General features: G+C 37.4%; 1 protein-coding gene across 38 annotated transcripts in view; it reads left to right on the top strand.

Moving 5' to 3' along the window:
• Positions 1–23583, top strand: part of ABI1 (abl interactor 1) — a 98368-nt gene that overhangs the window by 23762 nt on the left and 51023 nt on the right. For 30 of the 38 annotated variants that reach the window (XM_069458764.1, XM_069458763.1, XM_069458786.1 and 27 more), the window contains exon 2: positions 10372–10539. The exons of 5 other annotated variants lie outside the window; for them this stretch is intronic. In XM_069458764.1, the coding sequence (XP_069314865.1) occupies positions 10372–10539 (168 nt within the window). Of the gene's footprint in view, positions 1–10371; positions 10550–23583 lie in introns of all 38 variants that reach the window. 3 more of the 38 variants (XM_069458802.1, XM_069458801.1, XM_069458799.1) reach the window with 1 other exon arrangement.

Here is a 23583-nt window from a genome sequence, read left to right as displayed (position 1 = left end):
TTACTGGAAACAGAACCCTGTTGGGACCTTGATTGTGGGCTTTGCAGCCTCTAGAACTGTGAGAAAATAAATTTTTGTTTAAGCCACCCAGTATCTGGTATTTTGTTAATGGCAGCCTGAGCGGACTAATAACAGATTAAAATGTAATTGCCTTGTGGGAAGGGCAAACTGGAGTGATTTCTCAGATAACATTTTAATGGTAACACAATCAGCTGTAAATTAGTGGACTAGAAAATAGCCTCAGTAATTTGGGAATTTGTCTATGTGAATACGAGTACTATAAATTGTTACTTTTAAGTTCAGCCAAGACCCTTTTTGAGAAACCTAATTCTCTCCCTCTCCCCATGTAAGAGTTAAATCATTTAGGATGCATTTGGCTGTAGATAATAAAACTCAATTAGCTTAAGCAGTAAGGAACATTTATTATTTCATATGACAAATTCCAAGGTAGGATTGTCCCTAGATGGGTTAATTCTTCAGCTCAGTTATCTAGGATTCAAGTTCTTTACATCTTCCCCCTCATTTTTGGTGGAGTGGTAGTGAGAGGTAGTATTAGCCTTATTCATAGCCTCCTAATGTCTGCAGGATGGTTGCAGTAAAAATGATACATGGTTATTGTGGAACATTTGGAAATGTCACAAAAGGAAGAGGATGAAAACACAAATCACTCATAATCCAACTATTAGCGTGCTGATATATCTCCCCATTATCTGGTGTATTAGTTTATATAGGTATTATACCAAAAAAATTAGGTCACACATACATTTTGTTTTTTTCCCATTAAGATACCAAGATAATTTTCCATGTCATTAAAAATTCCTCGTAAAAATAATTTTTTTTCTGATTATTGATGTGATGGTCATTGAAAAAGTTGGATACAGAAAAATATAAAGAATATTAAAAACTGGCCAGGCATGGAGGCTCACGCCTATAATCTTAGCACTCTGGGGGGCTGAGGCGGGAGGATTGCTTGAGGCCAGAAGTTCAAGAACAGCCTGAGCAAGAGTGAGACCCAGTCTCCACTGAAAAGTAGAAAAATTAGCAGAGGTGGTGGTGTGCACCTATAGTCCCAGCTACTTGGGAGGCTGAGGCAGGAGGATACCTTGAGCCCAAGAGTTTGAGGTTGCTGTGAGCTAAGATGACATCACTGCACTCTGGCCTGGGGCGACAGAGCAACACCTTATCTCAAAAAAAAAAAAAAAAAAAAAAGAATATTATGAATAAAAATCACCCACATCTTACCACCCAGAGATAACCACTAATATATTGATATATTTCCTTTTAGACCTTTTTGTTTGTGTATATGCATACTTTTTTTTTAAAATCAGGTATTGAATACTTCTGTAACTTGTTTGAATATTTGTTACCTCTTGTGGTTCATACTCCTGCTACTTTGCATCTTTGCACTCCACCCACACCTGTGTCCTCATGAGGAGTTCCAGTTGACCAAGCAAGGAAAAACTTAGGCCTAATTTATTGATGGTCCTGCATCACTTGTTGGTACCTGAAAGTAGACAACTGGAGTAACATCATAGCACACTCAGGGGTGAACCTGATGAGTAATGATGAAGGGAAATTCTCCCAGTGGGTAAAGTTTTGAGCAGTTCACCTAGTTGCTCCTTTTGTTTAGAAGGAGAGATGGTTAGAGATGTGGATGTACTCTGATTCATGGCAGTAACTAATAGTTTGGCTGATTCATTACGGACTTTGAAGGAATATGATAGAAGTATGGGGAATAGATATGTGACTATACTTCTGAATGGACACAGAGTAATATTTGTGTTATTTGTGAATGTCTCCTTAGCAGAGGAGGATCTTAATAATCAGGTGGACAAAATGTCACCTGTAGATTTCAGCCTTTTCCCCCAGCCACCCCATCTTTGCTCCATGGGTTTATGAAAAAGATGTGGTGGTGACAGGCATGGAGGTTGTATGTGTTTAGCAACATGGATTTCTGCTTACCAAGACTGACCTGGCTGCTGCAGCTGCTGAATGACTAGCTCGTCAATAGCAGAGAGACAACACTGACCCACGGAGATAGTGCCATTCCTCTGAAGGGACCAGCCAGACATCTGGTGGCAGGCTGCTTGCATTGAACTTGCTGTAATGAAAAGGAGAGTACTTTCTTCTCAGTGGAGTAACTGCCTACTCTGGGTATGGATTTGCCTTCCCTGTCTCCATTGCTTCTGCCAAAACTATTTGTGACTTAGAAAATGCCTTATTTATGTCATGGTATTTCATACCACTTTGATTCTGACTGGGGAATTCATGGTATAGTAAATGAAATGTGACATTGAGCTCATTCATGTTCATGGAATTCCTGATCTTCCCATAATCCCTGTTACCCTGAAGCAGCTGAATTGACTTGACAGTGGAATGTCCTTTCGAAGACTGACTTACTGAACTAGCTAGGTGGCAGCTCTTTGCAGTGCTGGAGTTGTGTTCTCTAGAATGTAGTCTATTCTCCGAATCAGCAACCAGTATGTGGTGGCCTTTCTCTCGTAGCCAGCATTCTCAAGTCCGGCAATCCAGGGGTGGAAATGGAGTGATTTTCTCTCACTGTTACCCCTAATAATCCATGAGCAAAATTTCTGCTGCTTTTCAAAACAACTCTGGGCTATCCTAGGTTAGAGTTCTTATTCTTAGTTCCATAAAGGGGAATTCTTTTACTAGGAAACACAGCATTGGTTCTATTAAACTGGAAGTTGGGCACTTGGCCACTTTGGCTTCCTCATGCCAGTGAACTAACGGGCAAAGCAGGGGATTACTGTGCTGGTTAGGGTGATTGATCCTGATCTCAGGTGGAAATTGGGTTGCTACTACACAGTGGGATAATGAGGGGTATGTCTGGAATACAGGAGCTCTTCTGGAGTATCTCTTATCACCCTCATGTTCTGTGATAAAAGTTAATGGAAAACTAAGACAACCCAATACAAGCAGAGTTCCTAATGACAGAGAAGATTTGGGTTACCCTACTAGGAAAGAACATTTGACCAAATGAGGTCGGTTAATTTAGGATGCGTTAGTAGTGGTTACTTGTATTTTAGTATTTAAGTTACAGGATATCAGAGGGGAGATGTGACTCAGCTAACTAGAAAAGGAATGAACATAACCCAGAGAGAGAGAAAGTAGACTTTCTGTTCTCTTTTGGGGAGTTAGGATGTTTTTGGTCATATGAAGGATAGTTCTATCATGTTAGACTGAAGCACAATTTTGCTGTTGTCTTTATTCAGGAGTTGGATATGATTAAAAGAGGTGAATATCGGCCAGGCACGATGGCTCACGCCTGTAATCCTAGCACTCTGGGAGGCCGAGGTGGGTGGATCGCTCGAGGTCAGGAGTTCGAGACCAGCTTGAGCAAGAGCAAGACCCCATCTCTACTAAAAATAGAAAGAAATTATCTGGCCAACTAAAATATATATATATAGAAAAAATTAGCTGGGCATGGTGGCGCATGCCTGTAGTCCCAGCTACTCGGGAGGCTGAGGCAGTAGTATCGTTTAAGCCCAGGAGTTTGAGGTTGCTGTGAGCTAGGCTGACGCCACGGCACTCACTCTAGCCCGGGCAACAAAGCAAGACTCTGTCTCAAAAAAAAAAAAAAAAAGAGGTGAATATATATACCGTATTGACAGAATATGCTGTGGTAGTTTGTACTATGCCAGTTTATGTATGCTGGAACTATATGTCTCATAATCTTCTTCCCTGTACGGTTACGGGTTAAAATTGGCCAAAGAGGAATTTGTGTAAGCAACACCCTCTACCCCCTGAACGTTTTTGTAGTTAGATGTAGGGGAGAGACAGAGAGGTGCTGGTGGGTTGCTGCTTGACCTTGCTCTCCTTTGCTCTGTGTCCAGCTCTTTTTCCTGATGGCTGAGAATTTGGCCAACAGTGGTATCAGGCTCATTCACCTGGCATACTTCCAGGTCTGCTGGCGGACCTACAGAGGCACAGCTTCCCAGATCTCCCATGAGCCTTTCCTTTGTAGTCCCGTTTCTGCAGCCAGATGTTTAGGTTCTCAGATTGGCTGGTTGATGATTGTTTCTCAGACCTTTCAGTTTGAAGTCCCTCTCTGACCTTCATTACTATTCCTATAATTGTAAGGTTAAAAAATTCTGTAATGCATTCTTTTTTTTTTTTTTTTTTTTTGAGACAGAGTCTCACTCTGTTGCCCAGGCTAGAGTGAGTGCCGTGGCATCAGCCTAGCTCACAGCAACCTCAGACTCCTGAGCTCAAGCGATCCTCCTGTCTCAGCCTCCCGAGTAGCTGGGACTACAGGCATGCGCCACCATGCCCGGCTAATTTTTTCTATATAGATTTTTAGTTGTCCATATAACGTCTTTTCTATTTTTAGTAGAGACGGGGTCTCACTCTTGCTCAGGCTGGTCTCGAACTCCTGACCTCGAGCGATCCACCCGCCTCGGCCTCCCAGAGTGCTAGGATTACAGGCGTGAGCCACCGCGCCCGGCCTGTAATGCATTCTTTATACCGTAACTTGTAGTGGTTCTAGCTTCTCAGTTTGAATCCTGACTTAATATACCTTCCTTCTTGATAAATATCTATATCATTTTATTGACTACATGGTATTCCAATATAGGAATTTTAAAAAATTGGCCATGTAGATTCTTTCTAGTTGTTTTGCTGTTGTAAACAAAGATGGCATGAACATCCTTGAGCATACAGATTTTTTGCACTTGGCTTTTTATTTCTTTTTGGTAAATTCCTAGAAGTGGAGAATATATACATTTAAAAGCATTGTGATGCATATTGTCTGTTTGTACTTTTCAGTAGTATGTGAGAGTGTTAACTCAAGCTACACTCTTTTTATTTCTAGAGACAGGGTTTTGCTCTGTTGCCCAGGCTGAACTCAAACTCCTGAGCTCAAGCAATCCTCCCACCTCAGCCTCCTGAGTAGCTGAGACTACAGGCGTGCTCCGTGCTCTGGGCTACATTCTTGATTATCATGGCTTTTGCTATATAATTCCTTTTAAGAAGAAATTAAATTATTAAGGAGATAATTTGTTAACATAGAAGGAGTTAATGGAAGGAAGCAAATGTCTTGGAATAAATATGAGATATTCTCTAATAGTACTTAATCATGTAACTAATTATGTGTTTAAATGTAGTTGCTCTTTCTAGAACTGGGTTTTTTCAAGTTTTGCATTAGCCTATTTTTAAAATATAAGTCCTATAGTATGGTACAGGATGTTAAAAGAATTAAGAAATTGGGAAAGTGTCATTGACTTAGGTTATAATTATAGTAAAACTTAAAATTTGAGTCTAATTATCTAGTTATTGGAAATGCCCTGGGGGTATAAATTGACTTGTAAATGTTCTAAAACATTCTACGTTATGATTGAACGTGGAATTTTATACAATAAGTATGTGTACTAGCAATTGGTCATTTTGTGTTAGCTCTCCAATTAAAGAAGGGAGTGTGCCACAACTTGCATTTCTGTCCACCAGAACTGTGGAACACAGCAGGCAGCAGAGGCTTCGCCCCAGACGCTGCTGGGATAAAAAAGGGCTCCTGGGCCTGTTGGCAGGTGCTGAAGTGGGAGGTGGTAGGGAGAGCTGTGTTGAAGCTTCTGTGAAAGGTCTCAACCTGAATTGTTATGCAAAAAATTTATTCTTTTTGCTGGATACTTACCATTACCTAGTAGGATTTCTTTTTATTTAGTTTTTACTTTTATTGGAATGGGAATTCTGATGGAGAAAATTAGATCCTTTCAGTGGTAGCTAGGCATTGGGTGTATGTATGCCCTAATCCCTCCGACTCTGTGCTAAATAGGTTTATTTGTCAGTGGTGAACCAGCATTTGGCCTGTGTGCTCTTTTTTCCCTAATCCTCTCGTCCTTTTCCACAAAGTGATTATGGATTCTTTCTGGAAAGTTTCTCAGTTCTCGAACCAATCAACATGTACATTGGCCTTTAGCAAGGTAGATGTTTATTTTTGTGTACTTTATGGTGTATAAAACTCTTCCTGTACCAGGTGTATTAAAACGTGAGATTTTTAATCCTTTTAATTTGCATTAACATACTTCTTTTTTAAAAAGACCCTTAAACCAAGAAGTGTTTCTTACATATTTCATCAATTCTATTAACTGAAATCGGAATGCATTTTACAATTAATCATGTCCTTAAAAAGCTGTCAGCCAGGCAGCAGTCATGGTATAGTTGTCATTGTTTGTGCTTGTGCAAATTTGGTTGTTTTTCTTGGTGGCCTAACTGGATTATTTTACCCTGGGCCTTTGGTCAACAAACTATTTAAGGACCATTAAGGAAAGAATAGAAACCTCGTTTGGGGTATAAAAAAGGTTTTCTTTTTTTAACAGCTTCTGATAAAATGAAGAAATTACTAGCATCAAAATTTGCAGAATTGATATTGGCCACTTGGAAGAAAATCCTGAGAAGAAAACCTGGAAATAACTGTGGAGTGTTATTGTGGAGTGTAACTGCAACCTCAAACTCCTGGGCTCATGTGATCCTCTTGTCTCAGCCTCCTGAGTAGCTGGGACAACAGGTGTGCGCATGCTGCTGGCTATTTTTTTTTTTTTTTTGGTATTTTTAGTAGAGACTTGGTCTCACTGTTGCTCAGGCTAGTCTCAAACTCCTGAGCTCAAGCGATCCTCCTGCGTCCACCTCCCAGCATGCTAGGATTACAGATGTGATCTACCATGCACGGCTCAAAGAAAAAATTCTTGAAGGAAATTATAAGTGCTACTCCACTGAACACACAAATGATAAGAAAGCGAAAGAGCCTTATTTGTTGATGTGGAGAAAGTTTGAGTGGTGTGGGTAGAAGATCAAATCAGCCGCAACATTCCCTTGAACTGAAGCCTGATCCAGAACAAGGGTCTAACTCTCCTCAATTCTGCGCATTCTGAGAGAGGTGAGGAAGCTGCAGAAGAAAAGTTGGAAGCTAGCAAAAGTTAGTTCATGAGGCCTAAGGAAAGAAACTGTCTCCATAACCTAAAATTGCAAGGTAAATCAGTAAGTGTTGATGTGGCAGCTGCAGCAAGTTATCTAGCTGAGGCAATTGATGAAGGGGGCAACACTAAACAACAGATTTTCAATGGAAACATCTCCTGTATATTGGGAGAAGATGCCATCTAGTACTTTCATAGCTCCAGAGGAGAAGTCAATGCCTGGCTTCAAAGGACAGGCTGACTCTCTCCTTAGGGGCTAATGTAGCTGGTGACTTGAGGTTGAAGCCAGTGCTCATTTACCATTCTAAAAATCCAATGGCACTTAAGAATTATGCCAAGTCAATGATGCTTGTGCTATAAAAATAGAAAAACAAAGCCCAAATGACATCACCTCTATTTACAGCATGACTAACTGAATATTGTAAGCCCACTGTTGAGACCTGTTGCTCAGAAAAAAAGATTCCTTTCAGAAGATTACTATTCATTGACAATGCACCTAGTCACCCAAGAGCTCTGGTAGAGATTGTACAAGGAGATTAATGTTGTTTTCATGCCTGCTAATACAACATATCCCATGGATCATGAATTAATTTCAGCTTTCTGGTCTTATTATTTAAGAAACACAGTCATAAGGCTAGAGCTGCTATAGATAATGATTCCTCTGATGGAGCTGGAAAAAATAAATTGAAAACCTGGAAAGGATTCACCCTTCCAGATGCCATTAAGAACATTCACAATTTGTGGGAGGAGGTAAAAATATTAACATTAACTGGATTTTGGAAGAACTTGATTCCAACCCTCATGGATGACTTTGAGGGCTACTTAAGACTTCATTAGAGAAAGTAACTGCAGATGTGATAGAAATAGCAAGACAACTATTAATAGAATTAGAAGTGGAACCTGAAGATATGGCTGGATTGCTGTAATCTCATGAGAAAACTTGAACGGATGAGGTGTTACTTCTTATGGGTGAACAAAAAACTGGTTGCATTCTACAGAAGAACTTTTGTGAAAGTAAGAGTCAGTTGATGCGGCAAACTTCATTGTTTTTTTTTTGTTTTGAGACAGTCTTACTCTGTCGCCTTGGCTAGAGTGCAGTGACGTCATCATAGCTCACTGCAACCTCAAAACTCCTGGGCTCCAGTGATCCTCCTGCCTCAGTTTCCCAGGTAGCTGGGACTACAGGCATGCGCTACCATGCCTAGCTAAGTTTTCTATTTTTGTAGAGATGGGGTCTCACTCTTGCTCAGGCTGGTCTTGAACTCTTGACCTCAAGCAATCCTCCTGCCTCAGCCTCCCAGAGTGCTAGGATTACAGGTGTGAGCCACCATGCCCAGCCAACTTGGTTGTCTTATTCAGCCACTTCCACCTTCAGCAGCCATCAACATGAAGGCAAGACCACTAACAGCAAAAAGATTACAACTCACTGAAGACTCAGATGATTGTTAGCATTTTTTAACAATATAGTATTAAAATTAAGACATGTACATAGTTTTCAAAAATGTAATGCTATTACACGCTCAGTAGAATACAGTATAGTATAAAAAACTTTTCTATGCATTGGGGAACCAAAAAACTCACGTGATTTGCTTTATTGCAGTGTTACTTTATGATGGTAGTCTCAAGTCAAAACTGTAATATTTCTGAGGTATGCTTATACATAGTTCCAAAGGCAAATCTATGAAACAAGATATGTTTAAAGAATTCCATTTTCTTTTTTCTTTCTTTCTTTCTTTTTTTTTTTTGAAACAGAGTCTCACTTTGTTGCCCGGGCTAGAGTGCTGTGGCGTCAGCCTAGCACATAGTAACATAGCAACCTCAAACTCTTGGGCTTAAGCGATCCTCCTGCCTCAGCCTCCCAAGTAGCTGGGACTACAGGCATGTGCCACCATGCCCGGCTAATTTTTTTCATATATATATATTTTAGCTGTCCAGATAATTTCTTTCTATTTTTAGTAGAGATGGGATCTTGCTCTTTTCGGGCTGGTCTTGAACTCCTGACCTTGAGCGATCCTCCCGCCTTGGCCTCCCAGAGTGCTAGGATTACAGGTGTGAGCCACTGCACCCGGCCAAGAATTCCATTTTCTATCCATGCTTCCTCGAACCTATTTGCCCTCTCCCATTGTATGTAATTATTTTTTAAAAAATTTCCTGATTTCCTTCCTTTTTAAAAAAGTATAGGCATGTATTTCCATATTACTCCCTTTGTTAGTCAAATAGCATATTATACACATTTTTCCCACATTGTTTTTTTACCTTAGCAATATTCTGGAGATCATGGAATGGTGCTAATAGAAATATTTCTTGAATATTCCCTATTATGACAATATAGTACTCCATTTTGTGGAGATACCACAATTTATTCAACCATTCTCCTATTGATGGTCGTATTGGTTGTTTGTAGTCTTCTGCTATTATAGATAGTGCTGCAATGAATAATTTTGTACATATCTTTTTGTATTTTTGCTGGTGAGTTTTTCTTTTTGAGATATATTCTTAAAAGTGAGCTTACTGGATCAGAAAGTAAATCTATATGTAATTTTGCTGGCTGTCACTAGCAGTGTTTCAGAGAGTCTTCCTGCAACTTTGTTTTGTATATTTGGTAGCTGGGTGGGTGAGAAATAGTTATCTCATATTGGTTTGCATTTGCATCTTTTTCTGATCAGTGAGGTTGAACATCTCTTCATGTGGTTAAGAGTGGTTGCATAACTTTTTTGTGAACTGTCTGTTAGATCTCTATTCCATTTTTCCATGTATTCTTGGCCTTTTTCTTCATTTTTAGATAATATATTAGTGATATTTACTCTTTGTGATACAAGTTGCTGATTCCCCCTCTTACCCACATCAGTTTATCATTTCTCTTTTAACTTTGCTCTTTGTGGAGTTCTTACCACCTGACTGAGTTATGTACAGGAGTTTGGGAAGGAGCGATGGGTGGGGACTGACTGGGAAATAAGATTCACGGTAGTTTTTGTGGGGATGATAAGCTTGATCATAATAGGTAATGATCTGTTGGATTTCTGATGGTGATTAGTGGCAACAGGAGTATAAGGTGGAATGGATTTAGTTGTTGATGGGTTGGGAGCTTCGAGCTAACAGTAAGGTCCTAAAGATGTAATGCAGTGAATCGGCAGTGGAGAGGGTTTGGGCGAGGAGAACCAGCTGGTACAGTGCGTCTCTGATACGGTGATTACAGTTGCCTGATGGCTCCTTTAGTGGATCTCGGTGGATGGGCTACTCAGGAGGGTGTGCTTTCCAGCTGGCAGGTAGGGATTTCTGCCATGGCTTAATCCAGTGTCCCAGGACTGTTGTCAGATGGGTGCAATAAACTTTTTCATTGAATCGAGCTTTTCTATTAAAAAATATAATTATAACTTTGCCTTTCTGTAGAATATATTTTTAATGAACATTAACCTAAATAACTATGTGTTTGTTTTTATTTCAGGCTACAGACAAGAGAAAAGCTTTAGAAGAGACCAAAGCCTACACAACCCAATCTCTAGCTAGTGTTGCTTATCAAATAAATGCATTGGCTAACAATGTACTCCAATTGCTGGACATCCAAGCCTCTCAACTTCGGAGAATGGAGTCTTCCATCAATCATATCTCACAGGTAACAGCTTGTAAACAGCTTTAAATTCAATTTAATCAAATGGCAGCATATGTCAAAGAAGTATTAATAGACTGGGTATATGGATTTCTTACTCCTTACTGACTGGCTGTAGTCATGATCACTTTTAGCTTCAGTTTGGAGTTCAGTAGACCTACTGTTTTTCTTTTAGTCTTTTTTATTGTGATAAAATAAACATAACATAAAATTGACCATCTTAACCATTTTTAAGTGTACATTTCAGTGGCATTAAGTACATTCTTATTGTTTTGCAACTGTCACCACTCCCCTGCTCTTCTAAGAGCTTTTTTGAGGTAAAGTTAATTGCACACAATTAAAGCATACAGTTTTTTATAAATTTTGACACACTTGTATACCTATAAGACCATCAACCCATTCAAGATAATGAACATCCCCCCAAATTTCTTCATAATTCCTTTTAAAAATTTATTTATCTTCAGTGAAGCTGTCATTCAAAATCTTCATATTCCTTTATAATCCCTCCCTCCTATCCCCTGCCCTCAGGCTTTCTGTCCCTATAGATTAGTTTACATTTTCTAGAATTTTACACAAATGGAGTAAGGCAGTATATATTTTTTTGGTGTGGCTTCTTTCACTCAGCATAATTATTTTGAGATTCATCCATGTTGTTGCATGTAAAAATAGTTTACTCCTTTTTATTGCTGAGTAGTTTCCATTGTTACACATTTTGTTTATCCATTCACATGTTGATGGAAATCTAGATTGTTTTCAAGTTTTGGCTATTACAAATAAAACTTCTATGACTGGGTACAGTACTGGCTACTTGGGAGCCTGAGGTGAGGGGATCTCTAGAGCCCAGGAAGTTCAAGACCAGCCTGGGCAACACAGTGAGATCCCACCTCTAAAAAAATAAAGTAAATTCTTAAAAAAAATAAAATAAAATAAAACTTATACAAACATTTATGGTCATATGCTTCTAATTCATTTGGGTACATACCTCTGAGTGGAATGGATAAGTAACATGGTAGGTGTGTATTTAACTTTATAAGAAATTGCCAAATTGTTTTCCGAAGTGGTTATATCATCTAGTTTTAGTTTTCTGAGAGTTCTTATTGGGAATGGATGATGGATTTTGTCAAATGTTTTTTCTGCATCTGTTGAAATGATCATAGTTTGTTTTTAGTCTGTTAATATGATGAATTACTTTTTTTTTTTTTTTTTTTTCTGAGTGTTAAACTGACCTTGCTTTCCTGGCATAAACCCCACTTAACCGTGTTTTATTATCAGTTTCCTAGATTGTTAGACTTACTTTGCTAGAACTTTAAGAATTTTTGCTTCTGTGCTCTTGAGCGTTGTCTGTAGTTTTCTTTTCTGGTAATGTCTTTGTCTGGTTTTGGTGCCAGTGTAATGGTGGTTTTATAGAATATATTGGACAGTTTTCCATTTTTATTGATGGAAAGGCATTTAACTACATATGTTTAATTTCTTTAGTAGATACAGGTCTAGATGGAGTTTTGCTCTGTCACCCAGGCTGGAGTACAGTGACATGATCATAGCTCATCGTAACCTTTAACTCCTAGGCCCAAGCAATCCTTCTCTTGCCTTAGCCTCCTGAGTAGCTAGTATGTACAGGCACACAGGCACGTGCTATCATGCTCGGCTAATTGAAAAAATTTTTTTTTTAGTTTTGGGAGAGATAAGGTCGTACTATACTGCCCAGGTTAGTCTTGAACTCCTGGGCTCAAACAATCCTCCTGCCTTGGCCTCCCAAAGTGCTGGAATTACAGACATGAGCCACTGTTCTCAGCCTTGAGCGAGCTTTTTGTTTTCTCAGGAATTTAGCTATTTCACCTAAGTTGTCAGGTTTATTCGCATAAACGTATTCATAACCCCAAATTTCTAAAATATTTGTAGAATTTGTGGTGATTTCACATTACTCATTCTTGATATTGATTATTGGTATCTTCTTTTATTATTATGGCTAGTTTATCAATTTTATTGATTTTCTAAAAGCAGCTCTTGGTTTTATTTATTTTCTGTATTTTTCTGTTGCATTGATTTCCATTTTGATCATTATTTCTTTTTCTTTTGCTTACTTGGGGATTAATTTGCTCTTATTTTATACTTTATTATGGTGAAAGCCAAGGTCATTGACTTGAGACCCTTCATCTTTTCTAACATAAGTGTTTAGGTCTATAAATTTCCCTCTAAATAGTGTGTTAGCTGTATCTCATAAATTTAGATATGTTGTGCTTTCATTTTCATTCAGCTCAAAATAATCTCTAATTCTGCTTTTTGATTTCTTTCTAACCCAGGGTTTATTTGGAAATGTGTTATTTAGTTTCCAAATATTTTGGAGTTTTGCAAGGATATTTCTGCTACTAATTCCTAATTTCATAGTAGTCAGAAAAATATACTTTCTATGATTTTTTACATGGAATAATAGCTTTATTTTTTCCAGATATGTTGAGGTATAATTGACAAAAATCATATATATATTTAAGATGTACAATGTGATGTTTTGATATACATATACGTTGGAAATGATTACCACTATCAAGCTAACATATCTGTCACCTCACATAGCTACCTTTTTTGTGTGTCGAGAACATTTAAGATCTACTCTTTCAGCAACTTTTAAGTGTACAGCACTATATTATTAACCGTAGTCACCATGCTATAGTACATTAGACCTCCAGAACTTATTCATTCTGCATAATTGACACTTTGTACCCTTTGATCAACAGCCCCCATATTCCCCTACACCCCACCCCTAGTTCCTGACAACCACCATTCTATTTTCTGCTTCTATAAGCTTAACTTTTTTAGTTTCCACATTTAAAAAAGTGAGATCATTCAGTGTTTTTCTTTTTATGCCTGGCTTATTTCACTTCTCATATGTCCTCCAGGTCATCTATTGTGTTATGTTGCAGAATGGGATTTCTCTCCTTTTTAAGGCTCAATTAACAGTCCATTAAAAAATATGTGTGTGTGTGTGTGTGTGTGTGTGTGTGCATGTGTACACCGCCCCCCCATATTTTCTTTAATTATCTGTTGATGGACATCTAGGTTGATTCCGTGTCTTGGCAATTGTCAATAATACTTTATATGATTTGAATCCTTTCAAATTTATAAAGAATTGTGGTATAGCCCAGAATATTTTTTATCTTGGCAAATGTTTTATGTGCATTTGAGAAGAAAATGTGTATTTTGCTGTGGTTGGGTGGAATGTCTGTAAATCTCATTAGATCAAGTTGGTTGATAATATTGTTAAATTCATCTGTGTCTTTACTGATTCTGTCTACTTGTTTTATCAATTATTGAGGAAGGTATATGGAAATCTCCAAATACAATTTTGTAGTAGTCTGTTTTTCTTTGCATTTTTATCATTTTTTCATCTTTGTATTTTGAAGTGATAGTATTAGGTGCATAAATGCTTAGGCTTGTTAAGTCCTCTTGATGAGTTGACCCCTTCATCTTTGTAAAAAGACTCTTTCTATCTTGCGTAATATTCTTTCTTCAGAAATCTACTTTGTCTAATAGGAATATAGCCATTCTAACTTTCCCTTTATTCTCTTTTTCTGCCTCCTGGATTGAGTGGTTTTTTTGTGATTCCTTCTTATCTTTTTTTGGCTGATTAGCTAAAACTCTGTTCTGTTTTTCTTTCTTTCTTTCTCTCTTTCTTTCTTCTGTTCCTTTGTGTTTTCCTTAGGGCTTCTGGTAAACAACTTATCACTTAAAGGTAGACTATGATATTACTTCATGAGTGCATCGAGACCTTACAACAGTTTATTCCACTTCTCTCTTGATTTTGTGCTGTTGGTGTCATATGTTTTCTTTCTGTGTATGTTTTAAACCCCACAATGCTTTGTTTTTATTTTTGTTTTTAAAAGAACGAGCTTTTAATGAGATTTAATATGAGGAAAATAATTCCTTTATATTTATCCATAGTTACCATTTCTGATCAGAAAATATCCATTTATCCTTTCACATTTATTGGGAATTGTTTTATAGCCTAGAGTCTGGTGGTCTTTATTCTTCTGGTACCCTTTAACATGAAGTGTTGTGCTAGTCTGCTGGTGATGAGTTCTTTTAGCTTTTGTATGTCTGAAAGAGACTTTTGGCTTTTGTTCCTTTGTTATTATTTGTGGTAAAATAGACATCACATAAAATTTATCATTTTAACTAATTTTAAGTGTACAGTTCAGTGGCATTAAGTACATTCACGCTGTTGTGCAACCATCATCACCAGCCATCTCCAGAACTTTTTCATCTTGCCAGATTAGAACTCTGTATCTGTTAAGCATTGACTCTCTATCCACCACTGCTCCCCACCCACCCTGGGTAACCACAATTCTACTTTCCGTCTGTATGAATTTGACTATTTTAGGTACTTCACATAAGGGGGATCATGCAGTATTTGTCCTTTTGTGACTGGCTTATTTCACTTAGCATAATGTCCTTAAGGTTCATCCATGTAGCATGTGACAGAATTTCCTTCCTTTTAAAGCATGAATAATATTCCATTGCATGTACATACCACATTTTGTTTATCCATTCATGTGTTGATGGACACTTGGGTTGCTTTCACCTTTTTTGGCTGTTGTGAAAAATGCTGTTATGAACCTGGGGTATACAAATATCTCTTGGAAACCCAACTTTTAATTCTTTGGGTGTATACCCAGAAGTGGAATTGCTGGATCATATGGTAATTCTATGTTTAATTCTTTGAGTGATCACCATACTGTTTTCATGTTTTGTGGTTTCCTATTGCCATTTTAGATTTTAGAACAAAACTGATGTAGACTGGAGCTTTGCTAAAATAATTTTCCTTATAGAACAGAATCTAGTATAAAAATGATCTATCCTGAATCTTGAGGACTTGTATAATGCCTGGCAAATGATTCTTTTACAATAAATGTTTACTGAATTAAAATAAATCTCTTCTGCAAAAGTTACTTTAGGAAAAGTATAATAAAACCTAGTTTTAGTTGGTTCTTATACATGGATTATAACCAGAGGATCACTGTAAATTTAATGTATGGGCAGTTGTTAACTTTGTGTGGTGGTTGGAGATGTAAAAAATAACCGTGCAAGCTGAAAATACACAAAGCAATCTTTCTGATTAATTGGTAAAATTATAATTATTCTGTGATCTTTAATATTTTTTGTCAAAAACATTAAAAATTTACTTTTTGTTATAAATGGAGAAATGGAAAAATACTAAAGCTAATATTTAGACACCATAATATAAAACGTTAGAAGCATTGAGAATTAAAGGGTTTAACATTTTTTTGTTAAAATAGTTTGCTTGCTGCCTTCTTATTGTATAAGTTGTTAAAAAGCAAATATCTTTTCTATGCCTTGGTGAATTGCCATACTCCTTTCTAAGTGTGAATCAGCTCTCAACATTTTATCCTTTTCTGTTTTCAATGTTGTGAAATATCTCCCAGAGCTTCCTTAATGTGAGGCTCTTGTGGACATCACTTTATCCGTAATATAGTCTTCCTCTTTTATTTCATGAATGGTGGCAATGTCAGCATTCCTACATTCAGTTATTTCTTCAGTAAACCCATTTATATTCGATTTGATTTTCACATCTAGTGTTATCACTTTTCACATCTTTACTGAACTTTTGTCTTTATTGGCCAGTTCTTTTTTAATCCATTTTTGTAAAATGTCACAATGATTTATCATTGGGGGACAAGGAGGCAGGACAACTGTACACTTTGCAGTCTGTGGATGAGCTGAATAAGATATGTACAGTGAGCATTCACCAATAAACTTTGAAACATTGACATGATTGGTCACCAGTTACGATATTCATCTCTTATTTGTGTGGTGATTTGTGGACTGAAGGGCTAGCAGCAGAGTTTGTACTTTACATAATTATTAATAGTTCTTGTGGTAACTGAAAGTTAAATCATGTTGGGGGGGACTGGTGTTATTTAACTAAAATGTGGTAACTGAAATTCGTGCATATCAAAACTGTGCAAAGCAAAACTGCCTTAATATATTTCAAAATTATTTTTTCCTCTTTGTTTATGAAGATTCCCTGTGCTCTGCTGAGTCTATTAAAGCTCACCGAATTCAGTTCTTGTTCTATGGAAGATATTTCAATTCATACAGATACAGAGTTATTTTAATAGATTTAAAAATAAAGCTCTTATCGTGAAAAACAAGTTTAAGGTGACAAACAGAATGAAGCTTTTCATCAGCAAATTATACTGAATTATTTAGAATTCCTAAACCTAACTTTAAAAATATATTTTGCTAAATTGACTTAGAAATAAACTTTTGGGAGGGGCACATATTCTTAATTAGGGAAGTAAAAAGAACATTTCCTTGCTATTTCAAATTGTTCTTCAGACATTACTTGAGTAAACTTAAGGTAGTAAAAGAAATTTCTTTTGAAACTCTCAGAGCTTTATGAGGGATGTATTTCTGTCTTGTCTTGCCCACTGGGTGGTATGTTTTTAGTTACAATTCTGCTCTGTAATCTCTTAATATAGCGTAGATTATGTGCCAATTAGGACATAATCTCATAATTTAGAATTCAGAGCTTGTTCTGAGTTTTCAGTTTCAAAACATTTTTAAACTAGAAAAAAATCATTTCCAAATCTGTCAGTACTTGGATAAAATAAATCTTTAATTATTGCCAGGAAGAATTCCTTTCCTTTCAGTGTGGAGTTTTTTAACTTTTTGTTTATATGTTGGCATGTTTTATATTTATGAAGTTTTCTACTTTAACAACCTTACCGTTTTTTTTTTCTGTCTTGGATTAATAGTTAGCAAATACTAATAGCTTTCTTAGGTAAAGTACTTACCAACAAGTCATTTCTGTAACCAATATTTACTTCTTATTTTATAGGGTTTTTTTTTTTAAAAAGGTAGGTTCTTACATGATATTTCTTGTGACACAGTAGTCATCTAAAGGTGCCAATCACTTTTTCTGGAAAATATAGAAAGTTATATTAGGAAAAAGTCTCCAACTGTTAATAATCTTCCAAATCACTGACTTAACTTTTTCACGATTAAAATCTTTGCTTTGTAGAGTGCTTAACAATGCCCATTATGATTTCCTCTTCCATTGTTAATTTTGGATTTTCCTGAAATTATGGAATTTTGAACTGTAAGGGACATGAGGTTATTTTGTTTAGCCTGTGATTTTATAGTTCATGACACTGATCAACCCAGAGAAATAAATGATTTGCCTGAAGTTGTAGATAGCTAGGACATCATTAGAAATCAAAAGCTGAGCATCTTGGCTCATAGATGATCCATTGGTTTTCTCTTCTGTACCACGATGACTCCTATTTATAAATTGGGGTCTCTAAAATTTAGTAATTAGATGAATCGTTCCATCCCCTGTCTATTTTTATAGTGGGCTAGCTAAACCTTATATAACAAACCCTCAAATATCAACAGCCATTAGGGATTAGCATAAATCCCTTGATATTATGGATAAGGGCACCAAAAATATCCTTAAAGTCAGTAAGGATGAACGAAGACTTGTATGACAAAGAGTCAAAAGAAACAGTAGGTGGGGATATATTATCAATTTGGGAGAGGTTTAAAAATGGAAGCATGATGGCAAATATATAATATTGGGAACACATATTCATAGGGACTAAACAGTAATATAACCACATAAAGCAATGGTTCTCCAACTGACATCCCCAGGATCCTGGTTTTTCTAACTATGTATTGTATGAAGCCAGACTTTCCTCATATACTTCAATCAAAACAACAAATCACAACAGATTGAATGCAGAAGGAGACATGAGAATCCATTACCTTCTATTAAACATTAAAGAGATTTGCTGAAATGTAAAACATTGTCACTCTTCTCACAAACTTATTTGTTTTGGATAAGTTTTTTTTCATCAAAATGTTATTTGTGTTAACTTATAGTGGGTTTATTTTACTGTTCAATGAGTTAACAAATATTTTCAAATTTCTGTTTTAATTTCTGATATGACAAATACTAGAAGATCTACCTACATAATCCATAGCTCTTTGGATCCTCAAGAATTTAAGATGTAAAACAATCTTAAGAACAAAACATCTGAGAACCCAGAACATTGATTCAGTTAGCACTTCCATTCCAGGAACCCAGAAACCCCTCCCCTCCAGGAACCCCTGGTAGTATTTTTGTTTGTTTTTAAAATATTATTGGCCAATAAAATTGGCAGCAATACTTTCTGCTTCCTTCTCTCTCTTCCCCCCTCCCAGTACTCTCTCCATCTCCCTCTCTCCCTCCCCCTCTCTTTTCCTTCCCCCCTCCCTCTCCTCTCTCCTTCCCCTCCCCTCCCCCCCTCCTCCCCTCCCCTCCCCTCCTCCCCTCCCCTCCCCTCTTTTCCCTTCCCTTCCCCTTCCCTCTTCCCTTCCCTCCTCCTTCTCTCTTAAGTCCTTTTAAAATAATTTATTGATTTGTGAAATCCACAGTTATAGTAACCCAAACTGTTCTCTATCCCAGTTACCTGCTAACACATGCATACACAGCAACCCACCATCCACCTCATAATGAACAAAGAATGAAAGAGACTTGAACCATCAACCTTAGAGGAACAGAAAATTATTTATTTTTAGGATAAAGAGAATAGGGGCAAAGCTATGAATTTATTAATACTTTCTGTTCCACAGTAAACCAACCAAATGATCTTCCTATGGTAATGACAGAATAGTTTACCCATAGATAACCCTAACTCTGAACAAAATATAAGAGGCAAAGACTACCTGAAAAGCAACTAATAGCAGTCAGAAACTGGGGAGAAGGGGATGTTAGTCTACACTTGTAAAAATGAAACGGCCCTGGTGGGTTTGCTGCATTGATAGCCAGTTGGCACTATGCAAGACTGCTAAAACTCTGATGGAAAACTTCATAGAGGTAGATGACCCACAGAGCAGAGTTCAAGGTTCATGGTGACCACAACAGTTAGAAAGTGAGGGGGAAAAAGAGACCTGAAGGGAAAGAGCCCCAAATTTTGCATTACAAATTTACTACATCACAAGCTGAGCCATGTTTGGAACATACTACCTGCATCCCAGCCAAGGACTAAACAAAGATTTCAGCTGCTGCCTATCTTAGGGGAGAAAGTTTGGAGTTTAAGTCAAGCTAAGTTCACAAGACACACTTTTCAAAGGACTATAACAGGATCTAGAATTTCTATAAGGTATCATTTACCATGTACAGGATGTAATCTAAAATTACCAGACCTTTGAAAAAACAGGAAAATGTGACCAAAACTCAAGAAAAAAGGTAATCAATGGAGATCAAGCTTGACAGAATATACATGTTGGACAAATAACTATTTCTTTGTCCATTCCTGGATTCAGGGACTTAGAACTTTTTATGGTCAAAGGGAATTTCAAGATACTGATTCTAGTCTCATTCTTCAGTGTTTTTCTCATGTATCTAAAGTCTAAGCTACACATAACAGTTTGTTAGTTTCTTACACAGATCTTACTCACTTTCTCTCCTCCTTGGTGTACATCTTCCCCTGTAAGGTGTTAACTTGTTTAGTTGTAATAATATATGAGCCAAGGTCCAGGAAACAGAAACCATGCTAGCTATCTTAAATATAAATTAGGTCCCCACAAGTAAGCCCCAGACCTCAGGAACTGATCCACTGGGGAAGCTGTAACCACTAATGGTGCCACTGGAATCGTTAAAGAACTGAGGCAGGGATTTCAGGCCAAGGTTTAGAAAGCTTCTCCCACTGTTGCTGCCTGAACTTCCTCTTGACACACACAAAGCTGGTGACTGGGCATTGAAACAGAGTCTAGCTGTTGCCTCCAGTACAGCTTTCAACATCCAAAGAATTTGAGAATGTATACTGGAGCACCACTTTGGGAAATTATCTTATTTCTTGTTTGATAATAGAAAATGTAAAGGGAAATCCTATGAAGGTATTTCATTGATAGACCAGAAATTGTATCCAGAAGCATGGTGGTGAGAACAGTTGGACAGTGTTGATTTTAACTTTTTAGCTTCTGCAGCCCCAGAATGTACGCTTGGGGTGGGGTGGGGAGGGTGGAATGAAGATTGATTGAGCTGGTCTTACAGCATACATAGAAGTGACTGACATTTCAGTTGGGTCTTTAAGGAAGCCTATACATTTATCCTGTTGACATGAAGTACAAATGCATTTCAGTCTGAAGTAATAACGTTTGTCAAAGACATGGATAGCTTTACAAGGTGACTAGGATGTGGGGTGTAATGTTTGGAATGAGGAATATACCTGGAGGTTAGTTTGGAAAAATAATTCTGAATTATAATTTATTTCCCCTGGGTATGGTTTCACTGATGAGGCTGAATGATAGCTTGTGTTGTATCAGGGGTGTAGATGGTATCCCTTTGCTGTTTCTCTGCTTCTCAGATCTGCTTGGTGCTGGAATTATACAGCTCTTCAGTCAGACCAACATGCTTAGTAAGCAAATGTCAGTCTTCCTGAACCATCAGAAGGCAACTGATGTGATTAAACCCTGAATCAAAGGAAAGACAGTATCTTTTGGAAATTGGAGGCTCTGTTCTTTCCTTTCAAGATAAACAGCAGGCTCTCCTGCTTCTGTTCAGTATGCTTTTTGGAGAAATGAATCACTCAAGCCCACAGTCTGCCTCAAATAATCTGTGGGGTTGAGGAAGCAAACCTTCAGTCCCCTCCCTGTTGATTATGAAGTTTGGACCAAACCATTCTTTGGTGTCTTACTTAATGGTATTACTATAACAAGGGACTGCACTCATCTCACTCAGAGTAAACACTACCTTTTTTCAAAAAGGGACTTTGGAACCATTCTTCTTATAGCCTGATTATAATCAGCTAGTTTGAGAGTCTTCCAAATCTCATGTTCTTTTGGTTGTCTGTAAGCTGTTCATCAGGCTATAGAGCAAACCCTCTAAGTCTGAGTCTTCACAATCACCTAATTTTGTTTCAAAGTCTGGAAATAGTTTTTTACTTCCTATAGTTTAAAGTTCAGATTCCTTAGCATGGCATAAAAGGTTCTTTGATCTGGTCAATTCTCATCCTACTTCTGTCATGCTTAACTTCTTGAATTTTTCCAAATATAGCATGTGTAAATTTGTGCCTCTTTGTTTTCCATAATCTGTCTTACGTGGAATTCAGTTTGTCCTCTTTCCGTTCTGCTTAACACAAGTACCATCTGAAGCCTTACTCATCAGCTCAGGATAGAGTTACTGGCTCTTTCTTTGTGCTGTAATCACCTCTGATTCTTACTTCTGTCATTGATTTTGTATACAAGTCTGTCTCTCCTATCTCACTCACTAAAGATAAGGACCATGTTTATTCACTTCTGTATCCTCAGTACATAGTAACTGACACTTAAGTAGTTAGGTAAGTATTTGTTGAATGAGTAAGGCAATGTAGTAAGCAGTGCTTTGGAGCATAAAGACTGTCACTATGTGGTTTGTCCAAATCACCTTACCCACTGGGTTTAGTTTTCTTGTATGCAAAATTAAGACAACAGTGCTGACCTTAGAGGTTAAATAAGGAATAGCACCTGGATATACAGTGTTGGTGTTATTAGTCATATCTGTCATCCGTTTTTTCTCTTACATTCAACCTCTCTTGTGTTCCTATTTCCAATCAACATTTTAGTATATTTATATTTTCCTATCTTAAACTAAGCTTTCCTAACCCTGCTGTTTGTGATACTACTTTTTCTCTCTTGATAGTTCACACCCCAAGTTCTTAAATCTACTTACTATCTCATGACATCCTCTTCCTCCAGACATACGTATGCCTCAACCCATTGATTAGACTTTGTTCCCTTTTACTCCCTGAACATTGCGTTTGCAGAGTCATCAATGATATCTTTGTTCTAGATTTAATAGCATATTTTTTAACCTCATCTTTTTATTTCTAGTACATAAGAAATTTGTAATTACGTTTATTTTTATGCTATTTATTGGCTGTTCTTTCTTTAAAGGTAAGTTTAATGATGACAGGAGCGTTATCTATTTTGTGTGTCACTATATCCCTAGTGTCTTCCATAGGGCCTAGCAAAGAGTAGACCCTCAAGCCCCTCCCCCCACTTTTAAGTCTTTCATTGTTAGGAATCCTCAAGCCTTTGAATTATCAATATGGCATTTTAGAAAATCTATAGTCCTTTACAAATAGGGCATAGGTGTCAATTTTGTTTTTAGAAGGTTTTCCATTTCAAAGCAAAATGCATGCACCCTAGTGCAAAATTTGAATTATCAATTATTTGGTTCAGAATCTTAAATAGATTACTAATGTGATCACTAAAAGTACTTTTGCCTATCTGTTCCCTGAAAAGTCAAAGTATGGGAAATCAAAAAAAAGGATGATGTAGATTAGAATTTGTAATCTAGTATCACCAGTGTTTGCATTGTTCTCTTACTTCCTACTCTGCAGTTCTTGTGAAACGGTCAGGCAGGAGCTGTTCAACCAAGACATAGTAGATTGAATTGACTTCATTTATTTAAAAAAAAAAAAATCTGTGCCTTTTACGCTTATTAAAAACCCACACCTGCTCCTATCAGAGGAGGTCATGTCAATTCTTTTTTTTTTTTTTTTTTTTTTTTGAGACAGAGTCTCACTCTGTTGCCCGGGCTAGAGTGAGTGCCATGGCATCATCCTAGCTCACAGCAACCTCAAACTCCTGGGCTTAAGTGATCCTACTGCCTCAGCCTCCCAAGTAGCTGGGACTACAGGCATGCGCCACCATGCCCGGCTAATTTTTTGTATATATATATTTTAGTTGTCCATATAATTTCTTTCTATTTTTAGTAGAGACGGGGTCTCACTCTTGCTCAGGCTGGTCTTGAACTCCTGACCTCGAGCGATCCACCCGCCTCGGCCTCCCAGAGTGCTAGGATTACAGGCGTGAGCCACCACGCCCGGCCTATGTCAATTCTTAAACTTTGCCTTCAGACTAAAGGTAAAAGTAAGCAGAGTATTGATGCGAGATTGATTTTATTTCCCCTGGCCTCTGTAGCTTCATTCCTTTCCCTTTTTTTGCCTTATTCTCTGTGTTTCAAACATCCTGATTTATTTACTGTTCCAGCAGTCTACCTTTGTA

The sequence above is a fragment of the Eulemur rufifrons genome, chromosome 25 (genome assembly GCF_041146395.1).
Source record: "Eulemur rufifrons isolate Redbay chromosome 25, OSU_ERuf_1, whole genome shotgun sequence".
NCBI lineage: Eukaryota > Metazoa > Chordata > Mammalia > Primates > Lemuridae > Eulemur > Eulemur rufifrons.
The sequence above is the reverse complement of the archived record's forward strand: the minus strand, read 5'-3'. Positions and strand labels throughout refer to the sequence as shown.